Source organism: Nycticebus coucang, chromosome 5 (genome assembly GCF_027406575.1).
Source record: "Nycticebus coucang isolate mNycCou1 chromosome 5, mNycCou1.pri, whole genome shotgun sequence".
In the NCBI taxonomy this organism is placed as follows: domain Eukaryota; kingdom Metazoa; phylum Chordata; class Mammalia; order Primates; family Lorisidae; genus Nycticebus; species Nycticebus coucang.
In genome coordinates, this window is record NC_069784.1 from 120,117,265 (window position 1) to 120,135,580 (window position 18,316).

The 18,316-nt window shown below is 42.1% G+C and overlaps 1 protein-coding gene across 4 annotated transcripts in view; it reads left to right on the forward strand.

Moving 5' to 3' along the window:
* PHACTR2 (phosphatase and actin regulator 2) overlaps positions 1 to 17,930 on the forward strand; it is a 273,453-nt gene extending 255,523 nt beyond the window's left edge. For all 4 annotated transcript variants that reach the window (XM_053591283.1, XM_053591286.1, XM_053591285.1 and 1 more), the window contains 2 exons: positions 3,653 to 3,729; positions 15,064 to 17,930. In XM_053591283.1, the coding sequence (XP_053447258.1) occupies positions 3,653 to 3,729; positions 15,064 to 15,079 (93 nt within the window). In that variant the 3' untranslated portion in view covers positions 15,080 to 17,930. The remainder of the gene's footprint in view (positions 1 to 3,652; positions 3,730 to 15,063) is intronic.
* Positions 17,931 to 18,316: the final 386 nt, after the last annotated feature.

An 18,316-nucleotide genomic window follows, 5' to 3' on the forward strand; every position in this document is an offset into this window, starting at 1 on the left:
ATCACGGAAGCCCAAGAGCTAGAGGTTGCTGTGAGTCCTGTGACATCATGGCACTCTACCGAAGGCGGTAAAGTGAGACTCTGTCGCTACAAAAATAAATAAATAAATAAATAAAATGTGTATTTAAAGAAAAAATTTTAATTGCCTACAGTCACATCTTTCTGATATATTTTTCTCAAGCAAACATTCCCTTTAATTTCATATAACATTTATTTCCACATCATTCATGTAACTGACTCATCCTTTCTAATTACAAACCATCGCACACGACATAGAGCTCTGAGGCGATTCTCTGGATGCCGAGGCTGTGAAGCTCATTTTACTAGAAGGAGTATAGGACTTGACGTAAGAAGCCCTGTGTGTGAGCCCCATCTTTGTTATGCGTGTGAGCCCCGTCTTTGTTATGCGTGTGAGCCCCGTCTTTGTTATGCGTGTGAGCCCCGTCTTTGTTATGCGTGTGAGCCCCATCTTTGTTATGTGTGTGAGCCCCGTCTTTGTTATGCATCTTTGTTATGCGTGTGAGCCCCGTCTTTGTTATGCATCTTTGTTATGCGTGTGAGCCCCGTCTTTGTTATGCGTGTGAGCCCCGTCTTTGTTATGCGTGTGAGCCCCATCTTTGTTATGTGTGTGAGCCCCGTCTTTGTTATGCATCTTTGTTATGCGTGTGAGCCCCGTCTTTGTTATGCGTGTGAGCCCCATCTTTGTTATGCATGTGAGCCCCATCTTTGTTATGCATCTTTGTTATGTGTGTGAGCCCCATCTTTGTTATGCGTCTTTGTTATGCATGTGAGCCCCATCTTTGTTATGCATGTGAGCCCCATCTTTGTTATGCATGTGAGCCCCATCTTTGTTATGCGTGTGAGCCCCATCTTTGGTATGTGTGTGAGCCCCATCTTTGTTACTCAATGCCCATTTGAGACCTTGCAACTCACATGGCCTCTCTAGGCCTTCATATTCTCATTTGTAAGATAAAAGCCTGGAAATAGCATCCAGGTTATCAACTGCTTTGTCACAAACTGCCCCAAAGCTTAGTGGCTTAAAGCAAGTAGTTGTTTTGCTCATAATTCTGTGAGTTAGGAATTTGGGAAGGGCTGAGCTCCGCAGTTTGTTTCTGATCCTTGTGACATGAGGGGCTGCTGGGGTTGAAGAATCCACTTCCGAGGTGGCTTGGTCACTCACTGCCTGTGCCTGGTCCTCCTGGCCTCTCTCCCTCTGTCCATGTGGCATCTCGTCCTCCAGGGCCTTTCCACACATAAAACTCACAGGATGGTTTCCTGAGAGCAGGCACATTTTTTTTACATGGCAGCTAGCTATCAAGAAGCAAGAATTAGTTGAGGCAACATAGTAAGATCCTGTCTCTAAAAAAATTTAATAAAAATGTGTAATGGCGCACATAGTCCTAGGCATAGCTTATAGCTACTTGGGAGGTTGAAGTGGGAAGATGGCCTGAGCCCAAGAGTTTGAGGCTGCAGTGAGCCATGATCACACCTGTGAATAGCCACTGCACTTTAGCCGAATAGCATGGGTAGTGTCATAATACCTCATCTCTAAAAGACATTAATTAAAAAACAAAGCTAAAAGTGCCAGACCAGTTAAAGTTACACTTTGCAGTGGTATGGTATCACCTGTACTGTGTTCTGTTGTTCAAGGCAGTTATAAAGCTCACCCAGAGTCAAGGCTGGAGAGACTCCACCTCTTAATGAAGGGGTGGCAAGGTCACATCACAGATGGACATGTGAGATGTGCCCAGTGTGCTGGCTCTCTGGGGAAAAATGTGTGCATATGTGTACGGTCAGCAGTGAATTGTGACTTGTATTACTGTAAAGGACGTATAGCACACAATTTATAATTGGACTGTTTTGTAAATTTCATATCTCAATTGTTTCTCAAAGAATGCTTTCATTGACTTTTTTTTTTTTTGAGCCGGAGTCTTAGCTCAGTAGCCAACCTCCTACTGTGAGGAAGGACTTTCTCTTATTTATGTTTGAATCTCTTTCAGGAACATTATTTTCTTTCATTGTAGTAGACTCTCCATAAATAAAGATGAAAGAGTTGGTAGTCACACACATGCTAAAAGAATTTGGTTTTGGAAAGCCTTATAATAATGACATTTTATTAATGATTTTACAGCATACAAAGCCCTTTCAAATGTGTTCTTGATTAATTCCCATGCTATTGCCAAGAATTCCCTCCCCATTTTCCAGATGGGAAAACTGAACTTTTGGAGCAAACTGACTTACTGAGGGTCACACTGCTAAGAATCTGTATCTTCTCCTGCACGTGTACTGCTTTTCACTCCCTTTGCTGAAACCTCCCATTTGGAGGAGAAATTTTAAATGGGCACAGAGAGAGGATCTCTGCCACCATTCAAATTAAGATGCCTCCTTTCAAAGAAGAATTCTTCACAGGCGGTAGCTGGTGAGCAGCAGACAGCATCTCCACTATTTCACCTTCTGCCTCTAGGTCTCCATTTTTATGGTGATTAAAACAAAATGTCCTTACTATCCACCTGACTGGTGAGTCAGGCTGGACGGCTCTGTCACTGGCACTCAGGCCTGCAGACATGTCACTGCCTGCTTCATCGCCTCTTCCAAAAGTCAGTAGCAGGAATCACTGCCACAGTTCTCATCACAGGCTCCCCACAGACCCTGCGGAGGCTGGGGAATATATCTGGGGAGAAGAGATGGCCAGGGACAACAGGACTCAAACAGAGCATTGAAAGGACCCCTGGGGAAAAACAGAGATGGCTAGTGATGGGAGGGACAGAGACAAGCCTCAGGGATTTCTCCTGTCTTTTCCCTTTTCTAAAATTTACTGTTTTTCAACCACAAAGCAGATTTTCCTGTCTTCTGGCGAAGTCACGCTCTGTGGCTTGTAGTATCGCTCTGGGTTTGGGCTGGTGAGTCCATTTTGCCTAGAAGTTACTAGGGTGTGTTTATTAGCACTTTTTTTTTTTAATATAAGTAAAACATTCTTCATAGAAAAATTAGGAAATAAAAATAAGCAAAAGAACTGAAACCAGAAACCGTCCAAGATTCCGCCACTCTTTGTTAACAGATAACTAATTTTGATGAGCCTCTCAGCTTTCCCATCTGCATGGGGTAAACATCTTTTTGAACACCAAAGATTGTGTGGCATGGATTGTGAGTTCTTGAAGTAGTAATGTATTCTACTTGATATTTTCTTTGAGTAGCTTTAGTGCTATCTTGAAATTTCAAGGTGTATTTGTGTAAACTTGCAATATTAAAGGATGCATAACTGCTGCCTTCTAAGTAGCCAGTCAAAGCCATGTTGTGGTGGGTAGTAGTAAATGCAGACCTTTCATAGGAGAGTGGTATTGTTTCTCAGAAACATCTCAGGACCTGCTCTTTACTTTGGGTCATCAGGGGTAGGGGATGTTCTGTGTGACTCACAGAGTTGATGGATTCTGAAAAGGCCTCCCCCCTCATCCAACACACAAGTCTGTTCTGGTTTTAGTTTGCTATAGAATGGTGTATGTATTACATTCTTACCTGGTATAGGTTAGGAATCCTTTCTCTCTCCAAGACATTTATTAAAGCAATGCCTGCTTGGTCGCTAATATCTATACTAGGGAAATATGTGACCCAAATAACAATTTTATTTAACTGTTCTTTTTTTTTTTCCTATTTAGGCAGCAATAAGGAAAGAACTAAATGAATTTAAAAGCACAGAAATGGAAGTTCATGAAGAGAGTCGACAGTTTACAAGGTAGGTAGGTAGAATGAAGTTTAGCATATTAAAAAGTCTTAAGATGTTAACTTTTGTGCTAGTTTATTTTATCACAATTAAAAACCATTTTTAAGGTGGCACCCATAGCTCAGTGGGTAGGGTGCTGGCCACATACACTAAGGCTGGCGGGTTCAAACCTGGCCTGGGCCAGCTAAACAACAATGCCAACTGCAACAACAACAACAAAATAGCTGGGCGTTGTGGCGGACCCCTCTAGTCCCTGCTACTTGGGAGGCTGAGGTAAGAGAATTGCTTAAGCCCAAGAGTTGCTGTGAAGGCTATGTTAACCATTTTGATGAAAACATTTAAGATTGTATATAAAACCAGCACATTGTACCCCATGATTGCATTAATGTACACAGCTATGATTTAATAAAAAAATGAATAAAAGTAATAAAAACATTTAAAAAAAGAGTTTGAGGTTGCTGTGAGCTGTGACGCTACGGCACTATACCCAGGGCAACAACTTGAGATCTCCAAAAAAAGAAAAAAAAATCATTTTTAAAACAGTTTAATGTAAAACCATACTGTTAACATTTCAGCTTCTTTCACATTTATCCTTATTTGCTTTTACTGATACCCTGACCATCAGTGTGGCAGTTTTAAAGATATGACCAGGTAAGATTATACATTTCTAGCACTTCGTAATAAATTCAGCTATTTCTTTTAAGAACACTAAGGCTGATGATGCTGAATAAGAATTTCTAAAATTAATTTTTTTTTCTTTCAAAGAACTCTGAATCATTCCGAAGGGCTACATTTGGGGTTCTTTCTTAGTTTTATTTTCTGAACCAAAAGACAAGTACCAACATCACATATTCTGCTCTAGAGCAGGGTCCTTTGAAGTTGTACACCCAGAACAGAGAGATGCTGGTGAGAGTCCGTGTGGGCAGGGACGGTGGGCGTAACTTAGCATGGAAGCTGGCTTTGCAGAAGACGCAACTTGGAATGAGAGTACTGGTTTCACTGGTGTCCTCCTACCATTTTCCCTCCAAGCACTCTTCAGTTTCTTTCACAGGCTACTAAAATCGGAAGGGACCTGAGGGGTCCCATAGTCTGAGGCCTACACTCCACAGGTATTCTTTTTTTTTTTGTTTTTGTTTTTGTTTTTGTTTTTGGCCGGGGCTGGGTTTGAACCCGCCACCTCTGGCATATGGGACCAGCGCCCTACTCCTTGAGCCATAGGCGCCACTCTCTCTTTTTTTTTTTTTAGAGACAGTCTTACCCTGTTGCTCTCAGTAGAGTGCAGTAGCGTCACAGCTCACCGCAACCTCCAGCTCTTGAGCTTAGGCAATTCTCTTGCCTCAGCCTCCCGAGTAGCTGGGACTACAGGCGCCCGCCACAACGCCCGGGTATTTTTTTGCTGCAGTTTGGCCAGGGCTGGGTTTGAACCCGCCATCCTCGGTATATGGGGCCAGCGCCCTACTCACTGAGCCACAGGCACCGCTCACTGCAGGTGTTCTTTTTATTTCTATCTTTTTTTTTTTTTTTGAGACACAGCCTCAAGCTATCACCCGAGGTAAAGTGCCATGGCATCACAGCTCACAGCAACCTCGATCTCTTGGGCTCAAGCCAGTCTCCAGCTCACAGCAACCTCGAACTCCAGGGCTCAAGCAAGTCTCCTGCCTCTGCCTCCCAAGTAGCTGGGACTACAGGCACCTGCCACAATTCCTGGCTATTTTTTGGTTGCAGCCATCATTGTTGTTTGGCGGGCCCAGGCTGGATTCAAACCCCTCGGCTCAGGTGTTATGTGGCTGGCACCTTAGGCACGTGAGCCACAGGCGCCACGCCTTTCATTTCTATCTGATTGGTATATGTGCTTTGCTCTATATAACGGGTATGGTTCTAAAAGTTTGCACACCAAGTCAATCTTGAAGAATTGAATTGATGTTTTTAAAAATACCAGGACAGGGGCGGTGCCTGTGGCTCAAAGGGGTAGGGCGCCGGTCCCATATGCCAGAGGTGGTGGGTTCAAACCCAGCCCTGGCCAAAAAAAAAAAAAAAAAATACCAGGACAGATGATCGCATGAAGCAGATCACAGTAGGTCTTTCGGGAGAACGAATATTGAACCCAACCCTCTGTAGGGCAGCCATTCATCCTGGTGCTACTATTCCTGTCCAGGGCAGGAGGGTGGTGCTCTGTGCCGGGGAGCATGTCACGGGATGACAGAATAGCAGTCTATAACTTTATCATTTAACAGCAAATTCTTCCCTAAAAGTCATGGGGGTCTTGCTCCACGGCTGTTGTCCCTACGTTGATGTCTGTTGTGCAGAAGAAACTCTTCTGTCTTTTAGGGGCATAGCTGGCCTTCCACATGCAAAGCATCAACCAATCATGATCCAAAAAAATATTTTTTTTGAGACAAAGCCTCACTCTGTCACCCTGGGTGGAATGCTGTGTCACAGCTCATAGCAACCTCAAACCCTTGAGCTCAAGAATTCTTCTTGCCTCAACCTCCCAAGTAGCTGGACTGCAGGCACCCGCCATAACACCCAGCTAGTTTTTTCTGGGTTCGGTAGAGATGGGGTCTTGCTCTTGCTCAGGCTGGTCTCAAATTTCTGAGCTCAAGTGATTCTCCCGCCTCAGCCTCTCAGAATGCTAGGATTACAGGCATGAGCCACTGCGCCCAGCCTTCTAAAATATTTTTTTTTCTAAAATATTTTTTTAAAATAACAACAGAAACAATAAAAATAATACAAACTTTTTTTTTTTTTTTTTTTTTTGTGGTTTTTGGCCGGGGCTGGGTATGAACCTGCCACCTCCGGCATATGGGACCGGCGCCCTACTCCTTGAGCCACAGGCGCCACCCCTTTTTTTTCTCTTTGAGACAGAGTGTCACTCTGGCACCCTGACTAGAGTACAGTGGCATCATAACTCACACCAACCTCAAGTTCTTGGGCTCAAGAGATCCTTTTGCCTCAGTCTTTTCTTTTTTTTTAGTAGAGACGGGGTGTCAGTATTGCTAAGCTGGTCTCAAACTCCTGAGCTCAAGGATTCCACCCCCTTGGCCTCTCAGAGTACTAGGATGACAGGCATGAGCCATCGCGGCACCTGGCCACACATTTTAAAATACAGTATTATAGTTATTTATATAGCATGTGTATTGATTAGGTTTTATAAGTAATCTAGAGATGGTTTAAAACATATGGGAAGCTGTGTGAATATATGCAAATACTCCACACCGTTTTGTATCAGAGACTTGAGCATCTGTGGATTTGGTATCCCAAGGGATCCTGTAACTGATCTTCTGTAAATACCAAGAATTGACTGTATTTCTTCTTTATTTACTCCACCTGTGTCATATTTAATTGTTTATACATGTGTAGGGCTTCCCAACAATCTGAACATATAGAATTTTTGTCTGTTTGAGGATTTTATTCCATTGTAATCATAGTTGGACCAATAACCTGCCCCTATCAAGCCAGACTTAATTGGTCTCCTCCTTCATCCTCTCCACTTCTGTCCAGGTCAAGGGAAGTTAATGCTAAAATGTGACACTTGTAATTGATCATGCAAAGGTGGCTGGATATTTTTTGGTGACATGGAGCTGGCTGGAGCAGCCGGGTAATTGGGAAATGGCATGTGAAATTCTCTTTGAGTATACACATAGATCCGTTTCTGCATTCTTCCATATGTTCTAATGAGCTGTGTGTTTATCCTTGCCTCTGTTAAGCTGTTTAATTAGGGTTGAGACATAGCATGTTTCTATATCTGATCTGACCTTCAGAATCCTATTGGCTATTTTTCTCTACTTAACTCATTTAGAGAAATTTAGACTATGCGTCCTGTGTCTCATAGTCTATTGATATCTTCGTTGTTTAAGTAAACATTAACAGATGCAAACAGTTGAGTTTTGGAGGGAGTAACAGCTGACATCAAGGGTAAACATTACAAATTTTCCAAAAAGTATATTGATTAATACTCTTTAAAATAGCTTTCCAGATAAGGAAGAATTAAATATTCATATCACTAAAATAAATATGCCTTGTGTAAGTTTTCTTTAAAACTTGGCAGTAAAGCAAATATCTATTGCTGTGTTTCCATTAATTTACATGACATCATTAGAGCTGCGTTCCAGTAGGGAAATATTTTGGCTCTGAGACATAGAAGTCATGTTTAGGATTTTCAAGTTGTTTTCAGTATTGCTTTTAAGATGAAGAGGTTTTGGTAAACGGTATAGTTTCTAATCAAAATAATACAAAAATATGGTAATGTTTTATATTTAGAAAATTGCTCATATAAAAGATAGTGGTACTGTTAGCACCAGCCTCTCTTGGGGGAGGAATACATACGATGAATCACTACTTGCCCTTTAAATGCAGCCTAGATGTACAGCAGCTCTCCTTTCTTCTCATTAGTGTCAGACACTTCTACCAAGTAAGCCTTCTCTTGGAAACCCAAGTCTCCTCACTCCCTGCAGATCTGAGGTGGGTAATAAATGGGTTGAGACAGCCCTACCTCCTCTGCTCTAGCGCCTTTCATCTAGAAAGGCCTCCCATACAGCGACGTATCAGTGAACCCTGGAAGGGTCCATTGCCATCTATGCTTCCTTTGCAGCTGTATCTCTGGAGGAATACACCGGCGGGTGGCTAGGGGCTGGCCTGGGAAGGCGATTTCTCAATGCTAACCCTTTGTACTTTTTGAGTTTTTGAAGCATACAAATGTATTATCTTCTGAATCTGGAATAATTTGGAAAAAAATAGAAGAAGGTGTTAACATAGTCAAAAACAAACATTTAAAAGCAAAACTAAAGGATCTATTCCCTGAGTCCTCATTCTGTAAATGAGGATTCCACCTGGTAGCTTTGCTTAAACAATTTGTTGGTGCTGGTACTCCTTGTGGGTCTCCCACCTATTCGTGCACTCTAAGACATCTCTGCTACCAGCAGCCCAGAACACATGTTTCATCTGTAGCAATGAGGAATTATGATGGTCCACTCTTTCATCTCATTCCCCAGGCCATTTCCCCCCAGTATTTTCCAGATAGCTCTTTGGAAATGGAAACCATCTTAGGGCCTTGAAAGGAGGGTGGGGACAAATGGTCCCCAGAAGAATTCATCCTGTGGTGTGATGGGGCCCAAGTTCAACGTAAATCACCTTTGATCCTTCAAGCACTTGCTGCTTATCTGGCCACATCCTGCATTTTCTGCCCCCAGCAGCTGCCTGGTCAGCCCACTGTAGAAAACCCTAAAGTCCATTTAAAGGGCAATGTATTATTAGAGAAGGTCACTAAGTTCTAGACCACCATGGCAAACAGAAGCCATTTTCTTTCCATAATAAATGGAATTTATACAATATAAAGTAATTTTTGAAATTGTGAAGACCAATTGCATGAGACATCTTTCATCTAAAAACTAAATTGTAAAATTATCCCTACTGAGAATGAATAATTTTAATTCCCTGGATATATTTTTTCCAATTTTTTAAGGTGTTAACATGCACCAGACTTATAATCAGGAGAGAATATCACTTTTTAAAAATAAACTTTTACTTTTATAAATAATATTTTCCAAATGTGAGAAAATATTACATATTTTTTCCTTAGCTTATAAATTATTTGCTTATTACATTAAGGGATACTGTCAAACATTCATAGAATCATTGAATTGAAGCTCTTAGAGTATAAATGAGCCTCAAGAGATCCTTGGCAAAATGTCTTATGGGAAAATCAGGATATTGACTAAATGTATATATGGCAATAATATATTTTATTTAAAATTCAGATACATAGCAATAAAGATTAGGAAATATAGCAGAGCTGTATTTTTTCTTTAGTTTTCAATTTTTATTTAAAATTCAGATACATAGCAATAAAGGATTAGGAAATATAGCAGAGCTGTATTTTTTCTTTAGTTTTCAAATTGTTTAAACATTACATTGAGACTGAGATAAATACACACAAACACATACATAGTTGACCCCTTGAACAACTCTGGGCTTAGGGACATTGACCCCGTGCAGTGCAAAATCCACGTACAACTCCTGATTCCCCTAAAACTTAACAATTAACAGCCTACTTTTACCAGAAGCCTTCCTGATAACATAAACAGTTTATTAACACATATTTTGTTCATGTATTATATATTGCATTCTTTTAATAACATAAGATAGAGAAAAGAAAAGCTTGTTAAGAAAATCACAAGAAAGAGGAAGTATATTTAGCGTTCATTAAGTGACCATGGATATCATAAAGTTCTTCATCCTTATCTTCGCCCCATTCGGTAGGAGGAGGAGGGGTTGGTCTTGCTGTCTCAGGGGCGGCAGAGGCAGAAGAAAATTCATGTGTAAGTGGACCCGTGCAGTTCAAACCCATGTTACTCCAGGGCCAAGTGTGTCTAGATACTTACTTTTTAAAGTAGTGATCTCTTTCTACACTTTCTTGGGGTATTACTATCCTATGTAGATTTACAGATAAGGTAAACCACTCTTTCAACTTCTAAATATGCTTATCAACATGTGACACGGCAGGACCTATACTTGAGACTGCAGTAAAAATTAATTAAGGAGTCCCCTTAAAGAACTTTCCCTCCATAGAATGGGAAAGTTGCTTTTGGAGTGGAATCGCCTTTTCGTGGATGCTCTGTTCACTTGCTACCTGGACAAAAACTAAAAGAGTAAGATGCAGCGTGAGCTCCCGGAGTCAAAAGCATGGCTCGGTTTGGGGACTAATAAGAGCCCAGCTAATGTGTGTCCTGGCCTTTCAGGCAGAACAAGGGACTGTGATTTAACAGAGCTTCTTCATTTGTTTAACCTGTGTGTGTGGCATGACTATGAAACGCCTTTAAACTCTTTTAAGGAGGAATGAATTATTTTGCATTTCTTTATATACCAAATGGGGAGGTACAAGAAAGTAATATTTTACTTTGTGAGTAATTATGAATTTTATATTATCTGAATGAATTTACAGGAAGATAAGTAAATTCTTCCTCTTTTTGTTTTTTTGTTTTTGAGACAGTCTCACATTGTCATCCTCAGTAGAGTGCCTTCCCCCCACCCATCGTGAGTCACAGCAACCTCAAATTCTTGGGCTCAAGTAATCCTCTTGCCTCAGCCTCCCAAGTGCTAGAACTACAGATGCTGCCACAACAGCCAGCTAGTTTTTGTTTTTTTTATTTTAGTGGAGATACTAGGGGTGGGAGGTGGTAATCACTTTTACTTGGGCTGGTCTTGAACTCCTGGCCTTAAGCATTCCTCCTGTGTTGGGCTCCTCTCAGAGTGCTAGAATTATAGGTGTGGGCCACGAGGCCCAGCCTAAATTTTTAAAAATTAAATTATGTGACAGGGCATGGTGGCTCATGCCTGCAACTGGGAGACTAAGATAGGAGGATTGATTGAGCTCAGGAGTTTGAGACCAGCCTGAGCAAGAGAATCACCTAAGCCCAAGAATATGAGGTTGCTGTGAGCTCTGATGCCATGGCCCTCTACCAAGAAGAGTGAGACTCTGTCTCAAAAAAAATTAAATTGTGAGCCTGGCAGGATGACTCATGCTTGTAATCCTAGCACTCTGGGAGGCTGAGACAGGAGGATTTCTAAAGGCCAGGAGTTCGAGAGCAGCCTGAGTGCAGGCAAGACCCACGGCTCTACAAAACATAGAAAAAAAATAGTCAAGTGTGGTGGCACATGCTTGTAATGCCAATTACTTGGGAGACTGAGGCAGGAGAATCGCTTGAGCACACTGCATGTGCTTTTCTAGTCATTTTTAAAAGTTTGAGAAGAAACGGGCGGCGCCTGTGGCTCAGTGAGTAGGGCGCCGGCCCCATATACTGAGGGTGGCGGGTTCAAACCCGGCCCCGGCCAAACTGCAACAAAAAAATAGCCGGGCGCTGTGGCGGGCGCCTGTAGTCCCAGCTGCTCGGGAGGCTGAGGCAAGAGAATTGCATAAGCCCAGGAGTTGGAGGTTGCCGTGAGCCGTGTAATGCCACGGCACTCTACCGGAGGGAGGTACAGTGAGACTCTGTCTCTACAAAAAAAAAAAAAAGTTTGAGAAGAAACAGTGGCAATCAAAATATAGCCTGGGAATGTGAAATGCAATTTTTCTCTGATCAAAATTGATCAACACGGCTCGGCACCTGGAGCACAGTGGTTACGGCGCCATGCACCAAGGCTGGCGGATTCGAACCCTGCCTGGGCCAGCTAAACAACAATGACAACTGCAACAAAAAATAGCCAGGCGCGTTGGCGGGTGCCTGCACTCCCAACTACTCAGGAGGCTGAGGCAAGAGAATTGCTTGAGCCGAAGAGTTTGAGGTTGCTGTGAGCTGTGACGCCATGGCACTCTACTGAGGGTGACATAGTGAGACTCTGTCTCAAAAAAAGAAAAAAAAATTGATCAACATTTGAATGAATAAAGAATGTGGTATGTATACACAACGGAATACTATCCAGCCATACAAAAAGAAGGAAATCCTGTCATTCATGGCAACACGGATGAGCCTGAAGGACGTCACCTTCAGTGACATACAAGCTCTGACAATTAAGTTTGTGAACTTGTCACTGTGCTCTTACTCGGGCGTCACTGGTAAGGTTGCATAACCATGGCATATCCATGTCTCACAGATGTGTTTGTGTCTCTGTGTGGTGGTATCTTGCTGAGAGGTGTTCCTCAATATTGTTGTTGTGTGTTTTTGTGTGCCATACGATGATAGCTCTGATGGTCATTTCAGAAAGAGTTCCAAAATGGCTTTGAAGGGTGGAGTAGGTGCTGGCGTGGGTGCATGGTGTCCCGGGGGGTAACTAGAGTGATATTCAGAAATGAGGTCCATAGCACTTTTTTCCAGGATGAGTTCACAAACTTAATTATCAGACCTCATAAGTCAGGTGCAAAAAGATAAATACCATGTATTCTCACTCACATGTAGAAGCTTTAAAAAATAGATTTCATAGAAGAAGAGAGTAGAATAGTATTTGGTAGAGGCTGGATGGCGGAGGGGAAGGAGGTCTGAGGCCAAAGACCTGAAATCCTGGGGTGGCAGTGGAGGGCGCTGGTGTAAACTCTGGAGTCCAAAGGCCAGGAGTCTGAGGCTGTCATCCAGGGACGGGAGAGGAAGCATGTGCACCCCTCCCGCCCCCCACTCCAGCAGATGGGATGGTAGCCACACAAGTTGTAGATGATCTTCTTCACCTAGTTCACTCAGACTCCCGTGCTTACCTCCCCTGGAAACGCCGCTTAGACACACCCCAAATAAGGCTTAACCAGGTTTCTAGATAGTCCTTAATCCAGTCCTATTAATACCTAAAATTTACTATCACAGGGGTCTCTTGTAGAGATAAAATGTGTTCTTTGATTTTAAATGATTACAGGGAGCTCTGAGTACACTACTTGGTGAGGAGAAAAACATTTTATCTAATGTAGAAGGGAGAGCTTGTGGCCTTCCTAGCTTAGGGTCCAGGGTGGGAGAGAATTCTGTGTGAGCAGGAGGCAGAGAGAAGGCCCCTGTGACTGTGACATTACCTTTGTTTAACGAAGGCAGGTGTGGAGGTCCTGCAGGTTACAGTCAGGAGGAGATAAAGAGCTGAACTCCGAGAGGACACATCCCTTCTGTAGTAACAGCTTGTTGGCTAGTTTTGGAAAGCTCGACATATCTGACTTTTATTTTGATGTTTGGAAATTCAAACACACAAAAGGAATAAAAGTCCTCTGTATCCATCCAGCAGCTTCTCCAGTTGGCAATTTGTGGCCCATCTTGTTTCATCTGTTCTTATGTCTTTAATTGTTCATTTGCATTGCTTAGATCCAGCAACATTTATTCAGCACCACCACCTATGAGGTATTGTATTCCCCAAGTATGTAAAAGTGGGTAAGAACAGTTCTCCCCTCCACTTCTCATGATCTAATAGCAGAGGCACGCCTGTACAAAGAGTACGTAATGTGAGCGGTTCGGGGTGTAACCAAAGGTTACGGGAACACAGAAGTGAGAGCCATCAAGGTCCCCTGAGCTCAGGAAAATAGAAAAATTAGCCAGGCATTATGCTGTGTGCCTGTAGTCCCAGCCACTCAGAAGATTGAGGCAGGAAGATGGCTTGAATGCAGGAGTTTGAGGTTGCTGTGAGCTAGGCTGATGCCATGGCACTCCTGCCTGGAAAACAGAGTAAGACTCTGTCTAAAAGAGAAATAAAGGAGGGAAGCAGAGAGGAAAGAATAAAGGGAGAGAAGCAGGGAAGGAGGGAGAGAAATGATGGCGTTAATATGTTATAAGGCTAAAATTTGAGCATAGATTTGATGGACAGCGTTTGAGACGGAAAAACCAGTCAGCAGACTGATGAGCCAGCCGGGGCAGATGAGCGTGCGGCTACAGAAGACAGTGAAGGGCCAAGTAGAGCCGCACGTGTGTGGATCACAGAAGTAGCCTGGAGATCCAGACCAGATGAGGCTTTATGGAGAAGCTAGCTGTTGACCTTGATCTTGAAGATGGGAACACAAATAGGAAACAAAGGGAGGGAATTACAATGTTGAGGAAGAGAATGTTCAAAAGCCCCGGGCTACAAAAATCCAAGGAATGCTTAGGACCTGCGGGGAGGGAAGTGTAAGCTGATTGTGCAAGTAGAGCCAGCCAAAGTGGCAAGGACGTTAATGACTCCAAGACAGGCAACTGAGGCAGGACTTGGTGACTTACGGGACAGGAAGGATAAAAGAGAGACATGAATTGCAAATCTGAGATTTCTGCTAAAAATATTTTAAAAGGTAAAACATCAAACAAAATAGAGAGTGCAAAGGCAAGTTAACTAGAAAAACTTTGTGGACACGCTTAGTAAGAATGCAAGATGTTCTGGTCACCGCAGAACATCTGGGTGGAAATGCCCAACAGGTGTTCAGAAGTCAGGTCCAGAAGGTAGATTTGGGGTCAGCCTCCGAGGTGATGGGCGGCTGAAGCTAATGAAATGACTATTCGTTGTTTTCCTTTTATAAAACTACGGAGCAGGTATAATCTAAATCTCACTCTGCTTGGTAGGGGTTAGAATATGACTCTCGAGAATAGTGATGGTTTCCGTATATTGATTGTCCTGTAAGCTGAAGGATATAACCAGCATTTTTTATGCAAGGGTCGTCTCTGGTTTCCAGCGTAACATTTATGACAGTATTCAGTTATAACAACTTTAATGACTAAAGCCCGTCAGTCGAGGCAGGACTTGTCAACTTACACAACATGGAGGGTAAAGGAGAGACATGAATGGCAGCTTGTTACGAGGATTAATTCAGCTGGGGGACTCTAGAGCTGACTTTAACACGAAACATTGCCTTGCCTCATTCTGCTCACCCAAGGCCACGTGCGCTCCTCATACCGCAGACTCAAATGTTTCTGTTTCTTACTCCAGGTTTCATCGTCCATAATGAAGCATGAGACTATTTTGAGACATAAACTGATCATCTCTGGGGGAAGCCCTGCTTCCTGAACACCTGATATTTGCACTGGGATTGGAACGTGGTGTTTCCCTTTAACTTCTGGTGAAGGAAGTGTGTGACCCGGCTGTTTTGGAAAGTGCTCCTCACCTGTGCGGCCCAGATGGGGCCAACGAGCAAACGGAAGATGCGGTGACCCTTGCTGCCCGGATTGTGTATCGATGGTAGGGGACACCATGGTTACATCAGTTATTCTTCATCAAGAGTTGTAATCAAAGAAGATGAGCAGAAGACAATCGCTGGCTACACCAGAAAGCCAAATTTTATAATGCAGGTTCAAGAAAAATAAGAGATTGGAATCGGTGGGCGTGGGAAAGGGGTAGGAATAAAGACCAGAAAGGAAAAGAAATATTTCATTATGTTAATGAAGACAAGAGAAAATTGACACATAAATGTATTTTTGAAGTAGGCATTTGGTAGCTGAGAGCTTATTAAGGGACTTGGGAATCTAATTATTCAGCATGGATTCTTTAAAGACTTGGTCCTAGAAGAAAATTCTTGTTTCACCATTTTGTTGGTACAGTGCTGTACCATTATTTTATGTTGTGCCAGTGATCCAATTGCCAGAAATGTCTGAATGTTTTCATGCATCTTTTTCTTAAGTGCAAGAGGCTTCTATTGACTCTTAACAAGCATGCTTCCCCAAATTTTGTTGCATGCTTTAAATAGCATAGCTATACACACTTGACCTTTTTTTATACTCCTTTCCTAATGTACCAAGCTTCCACCAGGAGAGCAGGACTGGGAATAAAGGCAGATGTAATGTGACCCTATAAACTGCAGCAAGCTTCAGAAGTCAATCTTTTGCTCTTTAATTATCTTCACTGTCAATGCACCCACACTTGATCTAACGGAGATAGTATTGACAATCCTTCTGCCTTTTTAAAAAACCTGAACCCAGCGTTAAAATGTAAACAAGATATGCAAATGTGCTGCCTGGTTAATTCTGAGTGGGAATGCAAAGGACCAGTGATTTTTCAGTGCTGCATTAAAAAAAAAAAAAAGTTGGGTTGCTGCTATTTAAAAACTTAAAGCACAGAGATCAAAAAAATACTCACTCAAAGGCTCAAAGAACACAAAGTTTCTGCTATTTGGGGTGTGAGGAAAACCCCGTCTTGTAATTTAAGAATCTGCAGGCAAGCATCCATGCCTGTAGTACAGTATTCACTTTCAGTGTAAAGCCATCAGTGAGACTGAAGTCATGGAAGGTTTCCCTGTGAGCCTACAGTCAGTATTGTTTACATGAAGAACCCTCTGTTGTTGCATTGCTATTTTCCATGAAGTCACGAGCACAGCATGATTTCTGCTCCCAAATGCATAGGACCATGTGTAAATACCACCTGGCATTCAATTGTTCTTTCAGTTGTTTGGTCCCCAAACACATGAAATTTATAGCAAGGCAAGACCTAAGTAGAGCTTATTCTCAGAGCCTGGACTAGAATTTTCTAAAATTTCTCTGGTTCATAACGTGGAAGACTATAATTTTTTATTTCAACCCACAAGTAAGCATTTAATCTGCTGGATACATTTAGATCTGCCATTCATTGGTGTTTTGAAGAACCATTTGAAATTGAATGATTTTGTTTAAAAATTTGTTATCTGGGGCGGTGCCTGTGGCTCAAGGAGTAGGGCACCGGCCCCATATGCCGGAGGTGGTGGGTTCAAACCCAGCCCTGGCCAAAAACCGCAAAAAAAAAAAAATTTTGTTATCTGGCTTAGAAGCCCATTGAGTAAAAAAGAAAAAAACATTGTTTAGCCCCAGTTGGCCAATTATCAAAACCCAGAATCATTTTATAACTAAGAAAAGTAATCAGGATCATTCTGGCGGTTATTGCCCTCAGCTATGTGCATTAATGAAATAAACCTGGAGTCTGCACTATTGTCATTTCACTGACAGGGTGAGACATGCTTTTGCTTTGAAAAACATTTTTCTGTATGGCCAAGTATCTGTTTCTGCCTGCAGTTTTGTCTATCTTAAAGTGTTTCAATCCCGCCGTAAAAATGAACTTACTCTAATTTTTTTCCAAAGTCATCCTTTTCCTTATGATATTTTGTTGTATTATCATTTTAGTATCTTGAAGGCAATATCAAAAAACATGTTTCTTTTCATTTTCTATGCTTATAACCTTTGAACACTTTTTAAAACATTTTAATCACAAGGCCTTTCTATAATGGTCAATGTAAGGCATTATCACCATGTTATCACTCAAGATACATATTATTGTAAGTTTCTAGCTGGTTGATAAAAGGAACAATTTTTTTCCCCACTAGTAGTGTATATGATACAATTTTTTTATTCTCTACAATGAGATACACCTAGTATAAAAATTAAAAATCTGGTTTTCGTTGTCTATGTGAGATTTCTGAACTACTCACACCTTTTCTTCAGACTCATTGATGCATTTAGAGAAAATTTTGTAAGTTAGAAGTTTAAAAGTGAAAATAAAAAAAAAATAACAACTAATCACTGTTAGGCTACTATTTAAGTAATTGGAACTACCAATTATTTCATTAGAATGACTCATTAAATAATAACTATGGAAAGAATTAAAGGATTATGAGCTAAACGGTATTTTACAGAATACAGCTCTGTTTCAATAGTGCATTCTTTTTTTTTTTTTTTTTTTTTTTTTTTTTTGTAGAGACAGAGTCTCACTTTATGGCCCTCGGTAGAGTGCCGTGGCGTCACACAGCTCACAGCAACCTCCAACTCCTGGGCTCAGGCGATTCTCTTGCCTCAGCCTCCCGAGTAGCTGGGACTACAGGCGCCCGCCACAACGCCCGGCTATTTTTTTTTTTTTTGTTGTTGCAGTTCGGCCGGGGCCGGGTTTGAACCCGCCACCCTCGGTATATGGGGCTGGCGCCCCACCGACTGAGCCACAGGCGCCGCCCTCAATAGTGCATTCTAAAAGGCAGAGGCACTGTGTCTCACCATCAGCCCCAGCCAGAGGTCTCCTGCCTGGCAGCCCTAAGAGGATATAGAGTTTTGACCACCCACCATTTAATTATGCCCCTGCCTACCATCAGTATTTTGCCGATCCAGCCAATAAGTGAATGTACTATAAGGAAAATAAATATGTGTGGGAATTGTACTTCTTTTTTGTTGTTAGAGTAACATAATTCCAGATTTTCCGCTGTTTAAAGTATGGCATTAGTCTGACATAGAGG